Source organism: Coregonus clupeaformis, chromosome 5 (genome assembly GCF_020615455.1).
Source record: "Coregonus clupeaformis isolate EN_2021a chromosome 5, ASM2061545v1, whole genome shotgun sequence".
NCBI classification, from domain to species: Eukaryota; Metazoa; Chordata; class Actinopteri; order Salmoniformes; family Salmonidae; genus Coregonus; species Coregonus clupeaformis.
This window is the reverse complement of record NC_059196.1, coordinates 28,029,454-28,049,453: the sequence shown is the minus strand read 5'-3', so window position 1 is coordinate 28,049,453 and position 20,000 is coordinate 28,029,454. Positions and strand designations below refer to the sequence as shown.

Genomic DNA, 20,000 nt, shown 5'->3' with positions numbered 1-20,000 from the left:
TTCATCATCATCACCACCACCTTCATCATCATCACCACAACCTTCATCATCATCATCATCACCACCACCTTCATCATTATCATCACCACCACCTTCATCATCATCCCCACCTTCATCAATGGAACTCTGTGTAATCCTGTACTTGTTACTCTGTTAAAGATCAGCCTCAATATCTCTGAGTGCTGTTTGAGATATGTGTTTTGGAGAGCCCATCTGTCAGTGGTGTGTTTGTTTGCGTGTGTGTGTGCGTATGTGTGTGCGTGTGTGTGTGTGTGCGTGCGTGCGTGACCCGATGAAGCAGCAAAAAGCAGCAGGTTAATCCCCTGTCAGCTCCAGCAGAGCAGATGTGGGGATTAATGTCCTAGAGAGAGAGAGAGCGAGAGAGAGCGAGAGAGAGAGAGAGAGAGAGAGAGAGAGAGAGAGAGAGAGAGAGAGAGAGAGAGAGGGCACGTCTGGTTCTGTCAGTTCTATATTAAAAGTAAAACATGTGTGTGTGTTTTTGTGTCTCTACTCTCTGTGTGTTAGCATGTATGTTGGAGTTAATGGGCCCAGGCAGGCGTGTGTCGCGGGCGCTCGTGGCGTTTTTTTCATCTCCGTAGCGACTCGTCCCTCTTCATCCTCCTCATCCTCACTCGTCTGTCACCGCCGGCACCATCTCGCTATTCCTGTCGTTTAACAGCACACTGTTCCTGTCGTTTGACAGAGCGTGTCTCCATCACGCGTTTCTTGTTGTTTAACAGTGATGATGCGTGCGGTTTGCCGGGCGGAGGGCAGCACTAGGCAGCGGCTGGGGGAGGAGGTAGGTACACACACACACACACACACACACGATAAAAGTCTAAACCTTACTGATCTTGTTTACACATAATCTCTTTCAGTATCTCTCTCTCTCTCCTTATTTCTATATAAATATCTCCTTCTCTCTCTCTCCTTATTTCTATATAAATATCTCCTTCTCTCTCTCTCCTTATTTCTACATAAATATCTCCTTCTTCTCTCTCTCTCTCTCCTTATGTTTCTCTTTATTTCAGTCTTTCTGAAGGTTTCTGGTTTGATCGGTTTCATGTGTCAGCAACTACTGTTTAAGGACATTTAGAGTATTCAGTCTTGATCATTTCAGACAGGTCTGTCTCTTTGTCAGGAGCTCTGTTGATAAGATACCTGACGTGAAATCTCTGTATGAGTGTGGACGTTTGTGAATGTTTGTGTAAGATCTCATTCACACGTAGTTGAGTGACTGGCTCTACTGCACTGGGTTGTGTTGGCTGAAGGAAACATCATCCACCTCAGAAGCTTCTCTACCAGTTGGAACTGAAATATGTTTAATTCTCTCATTCTGAGGGGGTTTGTTTCCCTTCATTTAACTGTTTCACACTACGGCACACCAACACTGAGACACACACACACACACACTACGGCACACCAACACTGAGACACACACACATACACACTCTCAAATGAGCTGCTCTGGTCAGTGTGTGTGTGTGTGTGGCTTGTGAAAATGTGAGTGTGTGTGTGTAGGGGTTATCCCCCTCATCACTATTACAGATTACATCTGAGCCTCTGTGTGGCCCAGATGGGCTACAATAAACCCCTCTAACCTGTGTGTGTCTTTGTGTATATGAGTGTGTGTCTCTCGCTGTGTGTGTGTGTGTGTCTGTGTGTGTGTCTCTCTTTGTGTGTGTTTGTGTATGTGTGTGTGTGTGTGTGTGCAGCACAGTGCGGCCCAGAAACATTAGCTGTAATATTATGACGCAGAGGGCAGGAGAACTGCTGCTTCTGGGAGAGGAAGGGACAGTAGGGGAAGGGGGGGTTGATGAACATAGAGGGAAAGAGAGAGATATATTATTTCCCTCCTATCTCTCCCCCCTTTCCCTCATCTCTCTCCCCCCTCTTTCCCCCTCTCTCTCTCCCCCTATTTCCCTCCTCTCTCTACCACATCTTTCCCTCCCCTCTCTCCCCCCTCTTTCCCTCCTCTATCTCCCCCCTCTTTCCCTCCTTTCTCTCCCCCCTCTTTCCCTCCCCTCTCTCCCCCTCTTTCCCTCCTTTCTCTCCCCGCTCTTTCCCACCCCTCTCTACCCCATCTTTCCCTCCTCTCTCCTCCCTCTTTCCCTCCTTTCCCTCCCCCTCTTTGAATCCCCTCTCTCCACCCTCTTTCCCTCCCTTCTCTACCCCATCTTTCCCTCTTCTCACTCCCCCCTCTTTCCCTCATCTATCTCCCCCTCTCTCTCCCACCTCTTTCCCTCCCTTCTCTCTCCACCTCTCTTTCCCCCTCCTTTCTCTCCACCTCTTTCCCTCCCCTCTCTAACCCATCTTTCCCTCCTCTCTCTCCCCTTCTCCCCTCTCTCCCCTATTTCCCTCCACTCTCTCCCCCCTCTTTCCCTCCCCTCTCTATCCTCCCTTTCCCTCCTCTCTCTCCCCCCTCTTTCCCACCTTTTTCTCCCCCTTCTTTCCCACCCCTCTCTACCCCCTATTTCCCTCCTCTCTCTCCCCCTCTTTCCCTCATTTCTCTCCCCCCTCTTCCCCTCCCCTCTCTCCCCCCTCTTTCCCTCCCCTCTCTCCCCCCTCTTTCCCTCCTTTCTCGCCCCCTCTTTTCCCTCCCCTCTCTACCCCCCTTTTCCTCCTCTCTCTCCCCCTCTTTTCTCCTCTTTCCCTCCCCTCTCTCCCCCTCTTTCCCTCATTTCTCTCCCCCCTCTTCCTCCCTCTCTCCCCCCTCTTTCCTCCCCTCTCTCCCCCTCTTTCCCTCCCTTTCTCGCCCCCTCTTTCCCTCCCCTCTCTACCCCCCTTTTCCTCCCTCTCTCTCCCCCCTCTTTTCTCCTCTCTCTCTCCCCCCTCTTTTCTCCTCTTTCCCTCCCCTCTCTACCCCCTCTTTCCCTCCCCTCTCTACCCCCTCTTTCCCTCCCCTCTCTTCCCCCTCTTTCCCTCCCCTCTCTACCCCCTCTTTCCCTCCCCTCTCTACCCCCTCTTTCCCTCCCCTCTCTACCCCCTCTTTCCCTCCCCTCTCTACCCCATATTTCCCTCCCCTCTCTACCCCCTCTTTCCCTACACTACAGCAGACAACATGGATATCTACAGTTACATTACAGTAGACAAAATGGTTATCTACAGTTAATCTATTGAAGACAACATAGTTAACTACAGTTATAAAAAAGTAGACAACATGGTTATCTACAGTTAAACTACAGTGGACAACATGGTTATCTACAGTTAAACTACAGTAGACAACATAGTTAACTACAGTTACACAACAGTGGACAGCATTGTTATTTACAGTTAAACTACAGTAGACAGCATAGTCATATGCGGTTCAACTACAGAGATAACATGATTATCTACAGTTACATTAGACAACATGGTTTCCTACAGGTGAACTACAGTAGACAACATGATTATCTGCACTTACAGTGAGGGAAAAAAGTATTTGATCCCCTGCTGATTTTGTACGTTTGCCCACTGACAAAGAAATGATCAGTCTATAATTTTAATGGTAGGTTTATTTGAACAGTGAGAGACAGAATAACAACAACAAAATAAATGTCAAAAATGTTATAAATTGATTTGCATTTTAATGAGGGAAATAAGTATTTGACCCCCTCTCAATCAGAAAGATTTCTGGCTCCCAGGTGTCTTTTATACAGGTAACGAGCTGAGATTAGGAGCACACTCTTAAAGGGAGTGCTCCTAATCTCAGCTTGTTACCTGTATAAAATACACCTGTCCACAGAAGCAATCAATCAATCAGATTCCAAACTCTCCACCATGGCCAAGACCAAAGAGCTCTCCAAGGATGTCAGGGACAAGATTGTAGACCTACACAAGGCTGGAATGGGCTACAAGACCATCGCCAAGCAGCTTGGTGAGAAGGTGACAACAAATGGTGCGATTATTCGCAATTGGAAGAAACACAAAATAACTGTCAATCTCCCTCGGCCTGGGGCTCCATGCAAGATCTCACCTCGTGGAGTTGCAATGATCATGAGAACGGTGAGGAATCAGCCCAGAACTACACGGGAGGATCTTGTCAATGATCTCAAGGCAGCTGGGACCATAGTCACCAAGAAAACAATTGGTAACACAATACGCCATGAAGGACTGAAATCCTGCAGCGCCCACAAAGGTCCCCCTGCTCAAGAAAGCACATATACAGGCCTGTCTGAAGTTTACCAATGAACATCTGAATGATTCAGAGGAGAACTGGGTGAAAATGTTGTGGTCAGATGAGACCAAAATCGAGCTCTTTGGCATCAACTCAACTCGCCGTGTTTGGAGGAGGAGGAATGCTGCCTATGACCCCAAGAACACCATCCCCACCGTCAAACATGGAGGTGGAAACATTATGCTTTGGGGGTGTTTTTCTGCTAAGGGGACAGGACAACTTCACCGCATCAAAGGGACGATGGACGGCGCCATGTACCGTCAAATCTTGGGTGAGAACCTCCTTTCCTCAGCCAGGGCATTGAAAATGGGTCGTATATGGGTATTCCAGCATGACAATGACCCAAAACACACGACCAAGGCAACAAAGAAGTGGCTCAAGAAGAAGCACATTAAGGTCCTGGAGTGGCCCAGCCAGTCTCCAGACCTTAATCCCATTGAAAATCTGTGGAGGGAGCTGAAGGTTCGAGTTGCCAAACGTCAGGCTCGAAACCTTAATGACTTGGAGAAGATCTGCAAAGAAAAGAGGAGTGGGACAAAATCCCTCCTGAGATGTGTGCAAACCTGGTGGCCAACTACAAGAAACGTCTGACCTCTGTGATTGCCAACAAGGGTTTTGCCACCAAGTACTAAGTCATGTTTTGTAGAGGGGTCAAATACTTATTTCCCTCATGAAAATGCAAATCAATTTATAACATTTTTGACATACATTTTTCTGGATATTTTTGTTGTTATTCTGTCTCTCACTGTTCAAATAAACCTACCATTAAAATTATAGACTGATCATGTCTTTGTCAGTGGGCAAACGTACAAAATCAGCAGGGGATCAAATACTTTTTTCCCCTCACTGTACACTACAACATGGTTATCTACAGTTAAACTACAGTAGACAACATGGTTATCTACAGTTAAACTACAGTTTACAGCATGATTATATACGGTTAAACTATAGTAGACATCATGGTTATCTACAGTTACATTAAGGTAGACAACATCGTTCTTCAGTTACACTCCAACATGGTTATCTACAGTTAAACTACAGTTTACAGCATGATTATATACGGTTAAACTACAGTAGACAACATCGTTCTTCAGTTACACTCCAACATGGTTATCTACAGATACACTACAGCATGGATTTCCTACAGTTAAACAACGGGTAGACAACATGTTATCTACAGTTAAACTACATTAGACAGCATGGTTATCTACTTTTAATCTACAGTAGACAACATGGTTATCTACAGTTACGCAACAGTAGACAACAAGGTAATCTACAGTTAAAGTACTATTTACATTATGATTATATACGGTTAAACTACAGTAGACAACATGGTTATCTTCAGTTACATTAGAGAACATGGTTATCTACAGTTAAACTACAGTAGACAGCATAGTTATCTACGGTTAAACTACGGTAGACTAAATGGTTAGCTGCAGGCCTGATTCACCTTAATCACATGCAAATAACAACATGATTGTTGTACACAAACTGGATCTCTCCTGAAAAATACACAATTTTCAAGATTGGGAAATGTATCAGTAAATTGCATGAATGTGTATTCCTTTGACATTGGTATGTGTAGTAATTTTGTCAAGGCTATTCTAGTGTGACATTTTACTCAGCCATTTACATGTACATGTCCATACACTGTGTATTATCAACAATGTTATTTCACAGCTATTTATTTTTTTACAGATTGATGTGTTTGAAAACAAACCCTTTGTCTTCTACATTTGTAGATTTTAAATTGTTATTCTTATCTTCGGATTTCCACCTGTTTAGATTAGATTTCATTAGTTTCTCTTTGGTCTTTTTGACACAGAAATTGAATTTGACATTGAAATGTATCTAAGTATCTAAGCTGCTTAGATAGGGTATCTTTATCTGCAGTTAAAAGTAGAGGTGTTTATACACGTACAGCATGCTGCCTTCGCTTCCGTTTCACTACAGACACAAGGTCACCTTCAGAGCCTTACAACTACTGTGTGTGTGTGTGTGTGTGTGTGTGTGTGTGTGTGTGTGTGTGTGTGTATTTCCAGTGTTTTGCCATGGTAGGGACTCTGCTGAGAGAGCAGTGTGTGTGTGTGTGTGTGTGTGTGTGTGTGTGTGTATTTCCAGTGTTTTACCGTGGTAGGGACTCTGCTGAGAGAGCAGTGTGTATGTGTGTGTGTGTGTGTGTTGTGGGGAGACGCCTCATGATCTACTCTAAGGTGCTGGTTTCGGCATAATGACTTGATTGGTCATTTGTTGTGATCATGTTAGTCTGATTCATCGGTTCAATTTATTGTCTGGCTTTCTGTGTGTGTGTGTTTCTGTGTGTGTGTGTTTCTGTGTGTGTGTGTGTGAAATCGTTTAGAATTATATCTTGTCTATTTAAAATGTTATGGTTATTTTAGGGAAGGCAGTTTACAGACAGAAAACATTATTACTGCAGTTAGTAGCTTATGAGCAGTATTCCATAGGTAGCATCAGCTTAGTACGGAAGGTACAGTACAAGGAATGATATGAACAGTGGCCAGTAGGCCTTATTAAGTCATTTAGTCATTTCTTTTAGCAGACGCTCTTATCCAGAGCGACTTACAGTTAGTGAGTGCATACATTTTTCATACTGGCCCCCCGTGGGAATCGAACCCACAACCCTGGCGTTGCAAGCGCCATGCTCTACCAACTGAGCTACAGGGGGAGCTACACGCACCCATTAACGGGCTAGCAGAGCAAGAGCCACAGGTCAGGAGGGGAGCGTTATTGGCCAGAGGATTTGTTTGGCTGAGAGAATGGTTCATATGAGCCCCAGGGTGAAACAACAGGCACCCACGCACGCATGCACGCATCACACACAATCATACACACCTACCATACATCCACAGACCCTACCCACTGGGCAAAAACTGGTTGAATCAACGTTGTTTCCACGTCATTTCAACAGAAATAATCTATGCGATGACGTTAGATCAATGTGGAAAATTGATTGGATTTGCAAAAATTCATCAACTTAAGGGAATTTTGTCTTTTTTTCACCCAACTTTTAACCAAAATCCAATGACATGGTGACATTTTTTGTTGATTTCACAAATAATTTACATTAGTTTACAACTCAACATTTACATTTCAGTCATTTAGCAGACGCTCTTGTCCAGAGCGACTTACAGTTAGTGCATTCATCTTAAAATAGCTAGGTGGGACAACTACATATCACAGTCATAGGAAGCACATTTTTCCTCATTAAAGTAGCCATGAGCAAAGTCAGAGCTAGTAATGGGGGGAAGTCAAGTGTGAGTGTTAGTTCACGAAAGGCAATTTATTTTACAACCAAATGGAAATCAAAACTAGGCGTTGGAATGACATCTGTGCCCAGTGGGTATTGAGTCCGTCAGGTGCGTGTAGTATTCTCTCTCATGCCCTGCCCCACTGTGCATCCTTTGTGCCAAGATATTTTCATGTTACCACCTGATACTGCTAGCGCTGAGAGATAGAGGCCAGAGACAAACACTGAACTTTCCACTGTGTGTGTGTGTGTTGGAGTGTTATAGTTTCTGCTCTCTTAGTTAATGGCTGAGTGCATTAGTCATTGTTCCAGTTTCACACCAATAATAGAGATTGATCTCTTGCCAGCTCTGACCTGCCAACGTGCACGAATGAACGTATGCCAGTAGACACACGCGCTGCCTTATTTGAGAGCTCTGCAGTATGGTGGAGTTGACTCCTGTGTTTGGTTGTGTACATGTTTTCCTACCAGAATGTCCTGTGTGTGTGTGTGTGTGTGTGTGGTGGAGAGCACTCCCTCCTTAGTGTTTATCCAGAGGTCAGCCCCTCCTGTGTGTTGTGGTGTGATTTGTTGTGGTGTGTTTTGTTGTATGTTACATTTACATTTTAGTCATTTAGCAGACGCTCTGAGTGCATACATTTATTTTTATTTATTTTTCATACTGGCCCCCTGTGGGAATCGAACCCACAACCCTGGCGTTGCAAACGCCATGCTCTACCAACTGAGCTACATCCCTGCCGGCCATTCCCTCCCCTACCTTGGACGACGCTGGGCCAATTGTGCGCCGCCTCATGGGTCTCCCGGTCGCGATTTGAACCAGGATCTCTAGCGGCACAGCTAGCACTGTGATGCAGTGCCTTAGACCACTGCGCCACTCGGGAGTGATGTGTTGTGGTGTGTTGTGGTGTGATGTGTTGTGGTGTGTTGTGGTGTGATGTGTTGTACGGCTGACCCCATTTAGTCGACTGGTGGATTGTTTGGTCGATAGGCTGTTGGTGGACCGAGATTTCTATAGTCCAGCAGTAGCGGGAAAAAAATGTATTTTCATGGTGTGCAAGACACCTGTCTGATTGGCTCCTGTCTGAATGGACTAATCCATTGTGGAGGCCGTGGGGATGGTACAGTCCATCAGTCTAAGACATGTGCTTCTGAAATTGTATATGGTTATATTACATAACAACAATGGTGCAACCCCCCCCAAAAAAATTATATATATATATCAAATGCGCTTTCTCCCACGTTTGGTAGCGGTCGCTGTCCGCGGTTCTGAAATATCAGTGCGCTGTTGAATTGGGGCCTTTTCTTAGACCATGTTGCTATGTGCATAATAGCAATGTTAACCAGCATATTGGTGTTGAGAACAATCTGGCGGAGGCAGCAGCGGAGTTAGGAGACGAGAAAACAGCCCTTACCTTAATTGTCTAAGAAAAGTGAGGAGAGAGGAAGCCCCAACTTAATTAGATCTATAATCAATAGCCTAACTATTAAATGGGCCTGGCTTTATAAATCATCCATATACACTACTGGTCAAAAGTTTTAGATCACCTACTCATTCAAGGATTTTCCTTGATTTGTACTATTTTCTACATTGTAGAATAGTAGTGAAGACATCAAAACTATTAAATAACACATATGGAATCATGTAGTAACCAAAAAGGTGTTAAACAAATGAAAATATATATATTTTTTGAGATTCTTCAAATAGCCACACTTTGCCTTGATGACAGCTTTGCACACTCTTGGCATTCTCTCAACCAGCTTCACCTGGAATGCTTTTCCAACAGTCTTGAAGGAGTTCCCGCAAGTGCTCAGATATTATGATCATCATTATAATAAATAATGTCATTATCATTAGTAGGCTTAGTATAGCAGCCTTGTATAACCACCATCGAGCTGTAGGCCTAGGAGTGCATCCTGTTTAGTCTTAATACCGTAACTAACTTAGGCCTACAGTGGCTTGCAAAAGTATTCACCCCCCTTGGCATTTTTCCTATTTTGTTGCCTTACAACCTGGAATTAAAATGGATTTTTGGGGGGTTTGTATCATTTGATTTACATAACATGTCTACCACTTTGAAAATGCAAAATATTTTTTATTGTGAAGCAAACAAGAAATTAGACAAGAAAACTGAAAACTTGAGCGTGCATAACTATTCACCCCCCAAAAGTCAATACTTGGAAGAGCCACCTTTTGCAGCAATTACAGCTGCAAGTCTCTTGGGGTATGTCTCTATAAGCTTGGCACATCTAGCCACTGGGAGTTTTGCCCATTCTTCAAGGTAAAACTGCTCCAGCTCCTTCAAGTTGGATGGGTTCCGCTGGTGTACAGCAATCTTTAAGTCATACCACAGATTCTCAATTGGATTGAGGTCCGGCCTTTGACTAGGACATTCCAAGACATTTAAATGTTTCCCCTTAAACCACTCGAGTGTTGCTTTAGCAGTATGCTTAGGGTCATTGTCCTGCTGGAAGGTGAACCTCCGTTCCAGTCTCAAATCTCTGGAAGACTGAAACAGGTTTCCCTCAAGATTTCCCTGTATTTAGCGCCATCCATCATTCCTTCAATTCTGACCAGTTTCCCAGTCCATGCCGATGAAAAACATCCCCACAGCATGATGCTGCCACCACCATGCTTCACTGTGGGGATGGTGTTCTCGGGGTGATGAGAGATGTTGGGTTTGCACCAGACATAGCGTTTTCCTTGATGGCCAAAAAGCTCAATTTTAGTCTCATCTGACCAGAGTACCTTCTTCCATATGTTTGGGGAGTCTCCCACATGCCTTTTGGCGAACACCAAACGTGTTTGCTTATTCTTTTCTTTAAGCAATGGCTTTTTTCTGGCTACTCTTCCATAAAGCCCAGCTCTGTGGAGTGTAAGGCTTAAAGTGGTCCGATAGACATATACTCCAATCTCCGCTGTGGAGCTTTGCAGCTCCTTCAAGGTTATCTTGGGCCTCTTTGTTGCCTCTCTGATTAATGGTGGGCGGCCCTCTCTTGGCAGGTTTGTTGTTGTGGTGCCATTTTAATGGTGCTCCGTGGGATGTTCAAAGTTTCAGATATTTTTTTTTAACCCTTGCTTGGTGGTGCCTCTTGCTTAGTGGTGTTGCAGACTCTGGGGCCTTTCAGAACAGGTGTATATACACTGAGATAATATGACAGATCATGTGACACTTAGATTGCACACAGGTGGACTTTATTTCACTAATTATGTGACTTCTGAAGGTAATTGGTTGCACTAGATCTTATTTAGGGGCTTCATAGCAAAGGGGGTGAATACATACGCACGCACCACTTTTCCGTTATTAATTTTTTATACTTTCTTGAAACAAGTAATTTTTTTCATTTCACTTCACCAATTTGGACTATTTTGTGTATGTCCATTACATGAAATCCCAATAAAAATCCATTTAAATTACAGGTTGTAATGCAACAAAATAGGAAAAACGCAAAGGGGGATGAATACTTCTGCAAGGCACTGTAGGCTACTGTATCACTCAATCAATCATTAATTAATGTCATCACACAGCATACGAGTCATTCATGATTTGAAATGCAATCAAGCATGTTCGTTTTTAAGTAAAATAACACAGCGACCCTTGAATAATTAGCGTGAACAATAAATAAACCGTTCCATTTCGGCAATTGCATTCACAAATGCATGTGACTGTTTTTACTATTTGCTGTAATATTATAATATAATAAAAGGCTTTGCAAAAAGAAAAGGAAAAAATTAAGAAATGTTACAACAGACTCTCCGGTGCCCTTATAAATGATTTAGTGTTGTTTTAACAGCACCTGTTTGGAACACGCAGCGCTCCTTACCTTCTGTTTCTTGGTCTCCGGTATTTTCCACAACTAGTCACATTTATTCCACACATCTGACTTCCCCTCTACCTGTCTTAATTATTTCATCAAACAGTGCGCTTAAAGCATCAGACAAGCTCAGTGCATACAGTTTATTTGATTAAAACACATAAGATGTGTCTGTATATGGAAGAATACACGTTTTAAAATGTCAACCAATCATTTGGTCGAAAGAACAAATTACTCTCGGTCGAACCAAGATTTTTTTTGGTCGTGGACAGCCCTACTGTGTTGTGGTGTGTGTTGTGTGGTGTGGTGTGTGGTGTGTGGTGTGGTGTGGTTTGTGGTGTGGTGTGTGGTGTGTGGTGTGGTTTGTGGTGTGGTGTGGTGTGTGGTGTGGTGTGTGGTGTGATGTGGTTTGTGGTTTGTGGTGTGTGGTGTGGGTTGTGGTGTGTGGTGTGGTGTGTGGTGTGATGTGTGGTACTCTGTACCTAAGACCCACTGCATGTAAGTGTACTCTTAGCATTTCCAATGGGGACAAGGATAATGCTTCTGAACAGGCTTGAGTGCATTGGTGAGATTATGTATTGGTGGGTATAGTCTATCTAGGATCAAACCTCAACCTTTTACCTAAACATGGGGAGATAAGATAACAGCTGGTCATGTTGTAAACAATCTGAAGATAAGATAACAGCTGGTCACGTTGTAAACAATCTGAAGATAAGATAACAGCTGGTCATGTTGTAAACAATCTGGAGATAAGATAACAGCTGGCCACGTTGTTGTAAATAAACAATCTGGAGATAAGATAACAGCTGGTCACTTTGTAAATAATCTGGAGATAACAGCTGGTCACGTTGTTGTAAATAAACAATCTGGAGATAAGATAACAGCTGGTCACGTTGTTGTAAACAATCTGGAGATAACAGCTGGTCACGTTGTTGTAAATAAACAATCTGGAGATAAGATAACAGCTGGCCACGTTGTTGTAAACAATCTGGAGATAAGATAACAGCTGGTCATGTTGTTGTAAACAATCTGGAGATAACAGCTGGCCACGTTGTTGTAAATAAACAATCTGGAGATAAGATAACAGCTGGCCACGTTGTTGTAAATAAACAATCTGGAGATAAGATAACAGCTGGTCACGTTGTAAATAATCTGGAGATAACAGCTGGTCACGTTGTTGTAAATAAACAATCTGGAGATAAGATAACAGCTGGTCACGTTGTAAATAATCTGGAGATAACAGCTGGTCACGTTGTTGTAAATAAACAATCTGGAGATAAGATAACAGCTGGTCACGTTGTTGTAAATAAACAATCTGGAGATAAGATAACAGCTGGCCACGTTGTTGTAAATAAACAATCTGGAGATAAGATAACAGCTGGCCACGTTGTTGTAAATAAACAATCTGGAGATAAGATAACAGCTGGTCACGTTGTAAATAATCTGGAGATAAGATAACAGCTGGCCACGTTGTAAATAATCTGGAGATTGGAGGAGTGGTTGTGTGGTCTCTCCATTTCAAGTGAAATAGATAATAAACAAAAGTTAAATAAACAATCAGAAATGAACAGTAAACATTACATTCACAAAAGTATCTCTCTTTTTCTCTGTTGCTCTCTTTCTCTCTCTCTCTCTCTCTCTCTCTCTCTCTCTCTCTCTCTCTCTCTCTCTCTCTCTCTCTCTCTCTCTATGTTAGTAAGCATTTCTCTCTGTTCTTCGTATGTCAATATTTACCTTGAATTGATTAATCAATCACAGACAATCCTGCATGGATTAGGCACCAATCAGTCTGGGGGGAGAGGTGATCAGAGAAGATAAGTAAAGACGTCTAGTACACACACACGACTTTGCCTTGGGCTAGTAAAAACTGTCTTTAAGACGATAAGATTGTAAACTGTAAACAGCTTTCGGACATTTGACTATCCTTGGCTATGTGTTTCTCTCTCTCTCTCTCTCTCTCTCTCTCTCTCTCTCTCTCTCTCTCTCTCTCTCTCTCTCTCTCTCTCTCTCTCTCTCTCTCTCTCTCTCTCTCTCTCTCTCTCTCTCTCTCTCTCTCTCTCTCTCTCTCTCTCGCTCTCTCGCTCTCTCTCTCTCTCTCTCTCCTTCCTTCCGTCTCTCCCTCCCACACACACACATACACACACACACAAACAGCAGAAACATTACATCATATTGCTTTACATAATCACATTACTGTTTATACAACCATGCAGTATTGTATTACACAGTTTTATTATGGCATTACATTACAACTGGATATTACTATTATAGCACAATCTGATTTCCCCTGCAGCACATCTAGTTATCAATCTCATGATGTTAAACCTCATAGCACCTGTACAGAGGGTTAGCCAGCATGCTACACACACACACACACACACACACACACACACACACACACACACACACACACATACAGTGCAGAGCGCTAGACAGCATGTTAAACAGGCACATCAACTACCATCATAAATCAGATTGAATTAGATCTTCCCTATTCTAGCCACATCTGACCGGATGTGGTTTATTAATGCCTGTTCCAAGGAGCAGCCCGGTAAAATTCTGTCTACTCTGACAACGTGTGTGTGTGTGTGAGTGTGTGTGTGTGTGTGTGTGTGTGTCCAATCCAACAAGATATCACAGATCACAGACTCACGTTATTTTTTTACTTTATCTCCCGACGTCCTGTATTTAGCCACATAAACTCCAGACGATTTAGGCATATTAGACACAAAGAACAACTCTAGGTTTAAGTGAAGGCATTCATTCCAATTGGTTAAGTTAAGGATTAAGGTTTGGGATAGGGTTAAAACAGAAAACCTACTCCACGTTTAAGTTTAGCCATTAATTAAGACTTGCCTTGCTAACTCGTTGTGGATTAATGCCACAGTGGTATAAGCAGCGAGCTCCTGCTCCATAGACCGCAGGTTCAATCCCAGCTCCAGGCACTTGTTTTTAGTTTGACATTTTTGCCCCTAGTGGACGGTTTTGAGGGCGTCTCCCGACGTCCTGGGGACCTGCAAAAACCTCAAATTTTGACTTGAATCAGAAGTAATCGCTCTGATTAAATCTCCTCTACTACTCCTGACAGCTTCTATCTATCAATAGCCTCTCCTCTCCTCTCCTCTCCTCTCCTCTCCTCTCCTCTCCTCTCCTCTCCTCTCCTCTCCTCTCCTCTCCTCTCCTCCATCTCCCATCTCAACTCCTCTCCTCTCCTCCATCTCTCCCCTCTCCTCCATCTCCCATCTCAACTCCTCTCCTCCCCTCTCCTCCATCTCTCCCCTCTCCTCCAGCTCTTCTCCATCTCTCCTCCATCTCTACCCTATCTCTCCTACATCTCTCCATCTCTCCCCTCTCCTCCATCTCTCCTCATCTCTTCTCCATCTCTCCCCTCTCCTCCATCTCTTTACCATCTCTTCCCTCTCTCCTCCATCTCTCCTCCATCTCTTCCCGCTCCTCCATCTCTCCTCCATCTCTCCCCTCTCCTCCATCTCTTCTCCATCTCTTCCCTCTCCTCCATCTCTCCCCTCTCCTCCATCTCTCCTCCATCTTTTCTGCATCTGTTCTCCGTCTTTCAATTCACCTCTCCTCTCCATGCTTTCTCCCCTTCTCCTCTCCCCTGTTTCCCTCCTCATTCCTCTCCTCCATTTCTTTCCTTTCCTCCATCCTCTTGCTTTCTCGCTCCATTCATCCTTCTTCTCTCTGCGCTTTTCTAATTAAAAATAAATCATTTATTTTCTCTCCATCTTTTTACCTGATCTGTCCATCTCTCTGTCTGATCTTTCTGTCTTTCTTTGATACCCTCTCTCTCTCTCTCTCTCTCTCTCTCTCTCTCTCTCTCTCTCTCTCTCTCTCTCTACCTCTCTCTCTTTCGCGCTCTCTCTCTCTATCTCTCTTTTGCTCTCTCTCTCCCTCTCTCTCTCTCTCTCTCTCTCTCTCTCTCTCTCTCTCTCTGACCGACCGACCCTGACCGACCGACTACAGGTAAGATACACACACTGTTTCTATCTGTATCTCTCTCTCTCTCTCTCTCTCTCTCTCTCTCTCTCTCTCTCTCTCTCTCTCTCTCTCTTCCTCTCTTTCTCTCTTCCTCTCTCTCTCTTCCTCTCTTTCTTCCTCTCTCTCTCTTCCTCTCTCTCTTCATCTCTCTCTTCATCTCTCTATCTCTTCCTCTCTCTTTCTCTCTCTCTCTTTCTCGCTCTCTCTTTCTCTCTCTCTCTCTCTTCCTCTCTCTCTCTCTCTTCCTCTCTCTCTCTCTCTCTCTTCCTCTCTCTCTTCCCCCTCTCTTCTCTCTCTCTCTCTCTCTCTCTCTCTCTCTCTCTCTCTCTCTCTCTCTCTCTCTCCCTCTCTCTCTCTCTTCCTCTCTCTCTTCATCTCTCTCTTCATCTCTCTCTCTCTCTTCCTCTCTCTCTCTCTCTTCCTCTCTCTTTCTCTCTCTCTCTTTCTTTCTCTCTCTCTCTCTCTCTCTCTCTCTCTCTCTCTCTCTCTCTCTCTCTCTCTTCCTCTCTCTCTCTCTCTCTCTCTCTCTCTCTCTCTCTCTCTCTCTCTCTCTCTCTCTCTCTCTCTCTCTCTCTCTCTCTCTCTCTCTCTCTCTCTCTCTCTCTCTCTCTCTCTCTCTCTCTCTCTCTCTCTCTCTCTCTCTCTCTGTGTGTGTCTTGTCAGTGCGTGCGTGTGTTGGTCATAATAGCAGACAGATGGTGTGTGTGTGGATAGCTGACAGAAGGTTCCAGTGAGATGTGTCAGGTCCATGTCCTTTCATTAATGAACCTGACACACACACACCGTCAGCGAGGTTTCATACTACGCTATACCCCCCCCCCAGAATGAACGATGCATCAGAACATGTTTTCCTAAATTGTTTTCCTAAAAACAGGTAACTGACAGAATAAAACAGGTAACTGACAGAATAAAACAGGTAACTGACAGAATAAAACAGGTAACTGACAGAATAAAGGAAACAATTGAGTAAATGAGGGATACAAAGTATATTGAAAGCAGGTGCTTCCACACAGGTGTGGTTCCTGACCTAATTAAGCATTTAACATCCCATCATTCATAGGGTCATGTAAAAAAATGCGGGGCAGGCCATTATTTTGGCCATAGGATGACAATAACCCCATCCACAGGGCATGAGTGGTCACTGAATGGTTTGATAAGCATGAAAACATTGTAAACTATATGCCATGGCCGTCTCAGTTACCAGATATCAACCCAATTGAACACTTATGGGAGATTCTGGAGAGGCGCCTGAGACAGCTTTCCACCACCATCAACACAACACCAAATGATGGAATTTCTCATGGAAGAATGGTGCCGCATCCTTCCCATAGAGTTCCAGACACTTGTAGAATCATTGCCAAGGCACATTAAAGCTGTACTGGCTCGTGGTGGCCCTTGCCCTATTAAGACACTATATTTTGGCAGTTACCTGTATACCAGTGCTGGTAGGGCTGTCTACAGTAGTCATGTACCTCGTGATCGAGTGCAAAGGTTCTACAATCTCTTCTTTATAGTTTTTACTGCTTCTTTTCTCTAATGCCCTCTCTCTCTCTGTGTGTGTGTGTGTGTGTGTGTGTGTGTGTGTGTGTGTGTGTGTGTGTAGCCTTGGTTAAGACGACAGCGTTTTAGTGTTTGACTCGATTGCTTTTATTATGAGATTCTTTTCACAGTTTCGAGACGAGTGTTGAAGAGCACACACACACACACAGAAACATCTCTGTCGTCAGGGAAACAAAATGAACAGAAGAAAATCGCTCCCCGTATCTGTGTGTGTGTGTTTGTTATTTACTGTTTGTTTGAAACCTTTTTCAAAGAGGCATAAAGACATGTGGCAGTAAACTAGTTACAGTGCCTTGAGAAACTATTCACACCCCTTGACTTTTTCCACATTTTGATGTGTTACAGCAGGGTTCTTCAATTCCGGTCCTGGAGGGCCGAAACACTTCTGTTTTTTATTTCTACCTGGTAGTTAATTGCACTCACCTGGTGTCCCAGGTCTGAATTAGCCCCTGATTAGAAGGAGAGGATGAAAAACAGAGGTGTTTCGGCCCTCCAGGACCGGAATTGAAGAACCCTGTGTTACAGCCTGAAATGGATTAAATGTAGATGTTTTTTCACTGGCCTATGAACAATACCCTATAATTACAAAGTGGAATTATGTATTTCAAAATGTTTTGAAATTATTTACAAATGAAAAGATGAAATGTCTTGAGTCAATAAGTATTCAACCCCTTTGTTATGACAAGCCTAAATAAGTTCATGAGTAAAAATGTGCTGAACAAGTCACATAATAAGTTGCATAGACTCACTATGTGTGCAATAGTGTTTAACGTGATTTTGGAATGACTACCTCATCTCTGTACCCCAGGTCCCTCAGTCGAGCAGGGTATTCCAAACACAGATTCAACCACAAATACCAGGGAGGTTTTCCAATGCCTCACAAAGAAGGGCACCTATTAATATAATAATAATAATATGCCATTTAGCAGACGCTTTTATCCAAAGCAACTTACAGTCATGCGTGCATAAATTTTTTGTGTATGGGTGGTCCCGGGGATCGAACCCACTACCCTGGCGTTACAAGCGCCGTGCTCTACCAGCTGAGCTACAGAGGACCATACCTATTGGTAGATAGGTAAAAACAAACAAAAAAGCAGACATGGAATATCCCTTTGAGCATGGTGAAGTTATTAATTATAATTTGGATGGTGTATGAATAGACCCACTACAAAGATACAGGCATCTTTCCTAACTCAGTTGCTGGAGAGTGTCACGCCCTGGCTCTGGGGACACTGTTATGTTGAGCCAGGGTGTGTAGATTCTATCTAGTATTGTGTTTCTATGTTGGCCAGAGTGGTTCCCAATCAGAGGCAACGAGTGTCAGCTGTTGCTGGTTGTCTCTGATTGGGAGCCATATTTAGACAGGCTGTGTTCCCACAGGTGTTGTGGGATCTTGTTCCGTGTTCTAGTTGGTTTGTGTTAGACCGTGGACTGTCACGTTATCGTTTTGTTGTTTTGGTCGTGTAATCACTAAATAAAGAGTATGTTCGTCTTCAACGCTGCGCCTTGGTCCTCCTCTGTTCCCGACGATCGTGACAGAGAGGAAGGAAACTGCTCAGGGATTTCACCATGAGGCCAATGGTCACTTTAAAACAGTTACAGAGTTTAATGACTGTGAAAGCAGAAAACTGAGGATGGATCTAACCTAATTGACAGACGTACCTGTCACGACTTCCGCCGAGGCTGCCTCCCCTCCTTGTTCGGGCAGATTTTGGCGTTCGTCTTCACCGGCTTACTAGCTGCTGCCGATCCATTTATCATCTCTCAACTTGTCTTGTCTAATTAATAACACACACCTGGTCCTTATCCCCAATTAGTCATTGTATAAGTGTTCCCTCTGCTTCCTTGCCTGTGTGGGTGATTGTTTGTAGTGAGCTGTGTGTAGCTCGGTTGAGCTACCCTTACCTTGTTGTTGCCAGGGTAGATATTTCCCCTGTGCCTGAGTTTTGTTGTCGCATGCTTGCGCAACTGTTTATCGACGGAATAAACTCTTTGGATGCGTATTACTCTCCTGCGCCTGACTCCTTCTATCACACGCATCACAGAATCACCCAACCGCGGATGGATGAGGATGGATCTAACCTCAGTTTTAGTTTTTTGTCACTATATAAAAATAGCTAAAAAGTTTAAATGATCGAGTGACAGGTTGGCGCAAAATAAGTCTGTATCTCCGCTGCGCTGTGTCAGTACCATGGACTGGGAACGCTGCAGTGTGTGTAGAGGGACTATAGAAAGCCACTTGGGTGGTTAGGTACAGTGAGGGAAAAAAGTATTTAATCCCCTGCTGATTTTGTACGTTAAAGGGAGTGCTCCTAATCTCAGCTTGTTAACTGTATAAAAGACACCTGGGAGCCAGAAATCTTTCTGGTTGAGAGGGGGTCAAATACTTATTTCCCTCATTAAAATGCAAATCAATTTATAAAATTTTTGACATGCGTTTTTCTGGATTTTTTGTTGTTGTTATTCTGTCTCTCACTGTTCAAATAAACCTATCATTACAATTATAGACTGATCATGTCTTTGTCAGTGGGCAAATCAGCAGGGGATCAAATACTTTTTTCCCTCACTGTATGACACCTTTGGGTTTCCATAAAAAGAGGAAAAAAATGTTTTTCATCTCTGTGGTAGGCTAAGTGAGTAATGTGATACGCCTCCACCAGTAATATTTGATTTTGATTTATAAGGGCGTGGTCAAGTTTACCAGTTGGGCCCTGGTGAGGACGCCGTGTTGGAGGTCGAACTGTCTCCTTCCTGCTCCTCTGCTGTTCCTAGGAGTGTCCGCAGGAGTTGTCTGCCCTATGATGGGGTGTGTGAGGTTTTCAATATTTTGCTGGGTGTGGCCCGGAAGTTGTGTCACTGCTGGGGGATCTGGAGACAACCCCAGTGTCCACTATGCATCGTTAGAAAGACCTGCTTCAACAAAGACCATGCGGGGAAGTTTGTGCCCCGTGAAAAACATATTCATCAGTGAAGTTACTGTTAATCCCAACATATTCCTCCGTTAATTTAGAATATTTGGTTACAGAAATGTTGATAATTCATTAAGTATAATATACTGTACATTCATACCATTCTCATTCTCCAAGTGGAAATATTGTTTGGAGAGCTCACAAACTGCGCAAATAACTTTTGGTTTATTTAATTGCATTTACCAGTTTATTATCAATTTCTTCGTTGTCTTTATATGGAGAGCATGTGTCCAGTTTC

General features: G+C 43.7%; 1 protein-coding gene across 4 annotated transcripts in view; it reads left to right on the top strand.

Annotated features, from left to right (window-relative positions):
• The window catches only part of LOC121566751 (cGMP-dependent 3',5'-cyclic phosphodiesterase-like), a 246,512-nt gene that overhangs the window by 96,936 nt on the left and 129,576 nt on the right, over positions 1–20,000 (top strand). The window contains exon 1 of one of the 4 annotated variants that reach the window (XM_045213854.1): positions 539–799. The exons of the other annotated variants lie outside the window; for them this stretch is intronic. Within the exon in view, the coding sequence (XP_045069789.1) occupies positions 743–799 (57 nt within the window). The 5' untranslated portion in view covers positions 539–742. Of the gene's footprint in view, positions 1–538; positions 800–20,000 lie in introns of those variants that run through there. 4 annotated transcript variants of the gene reach the window in all.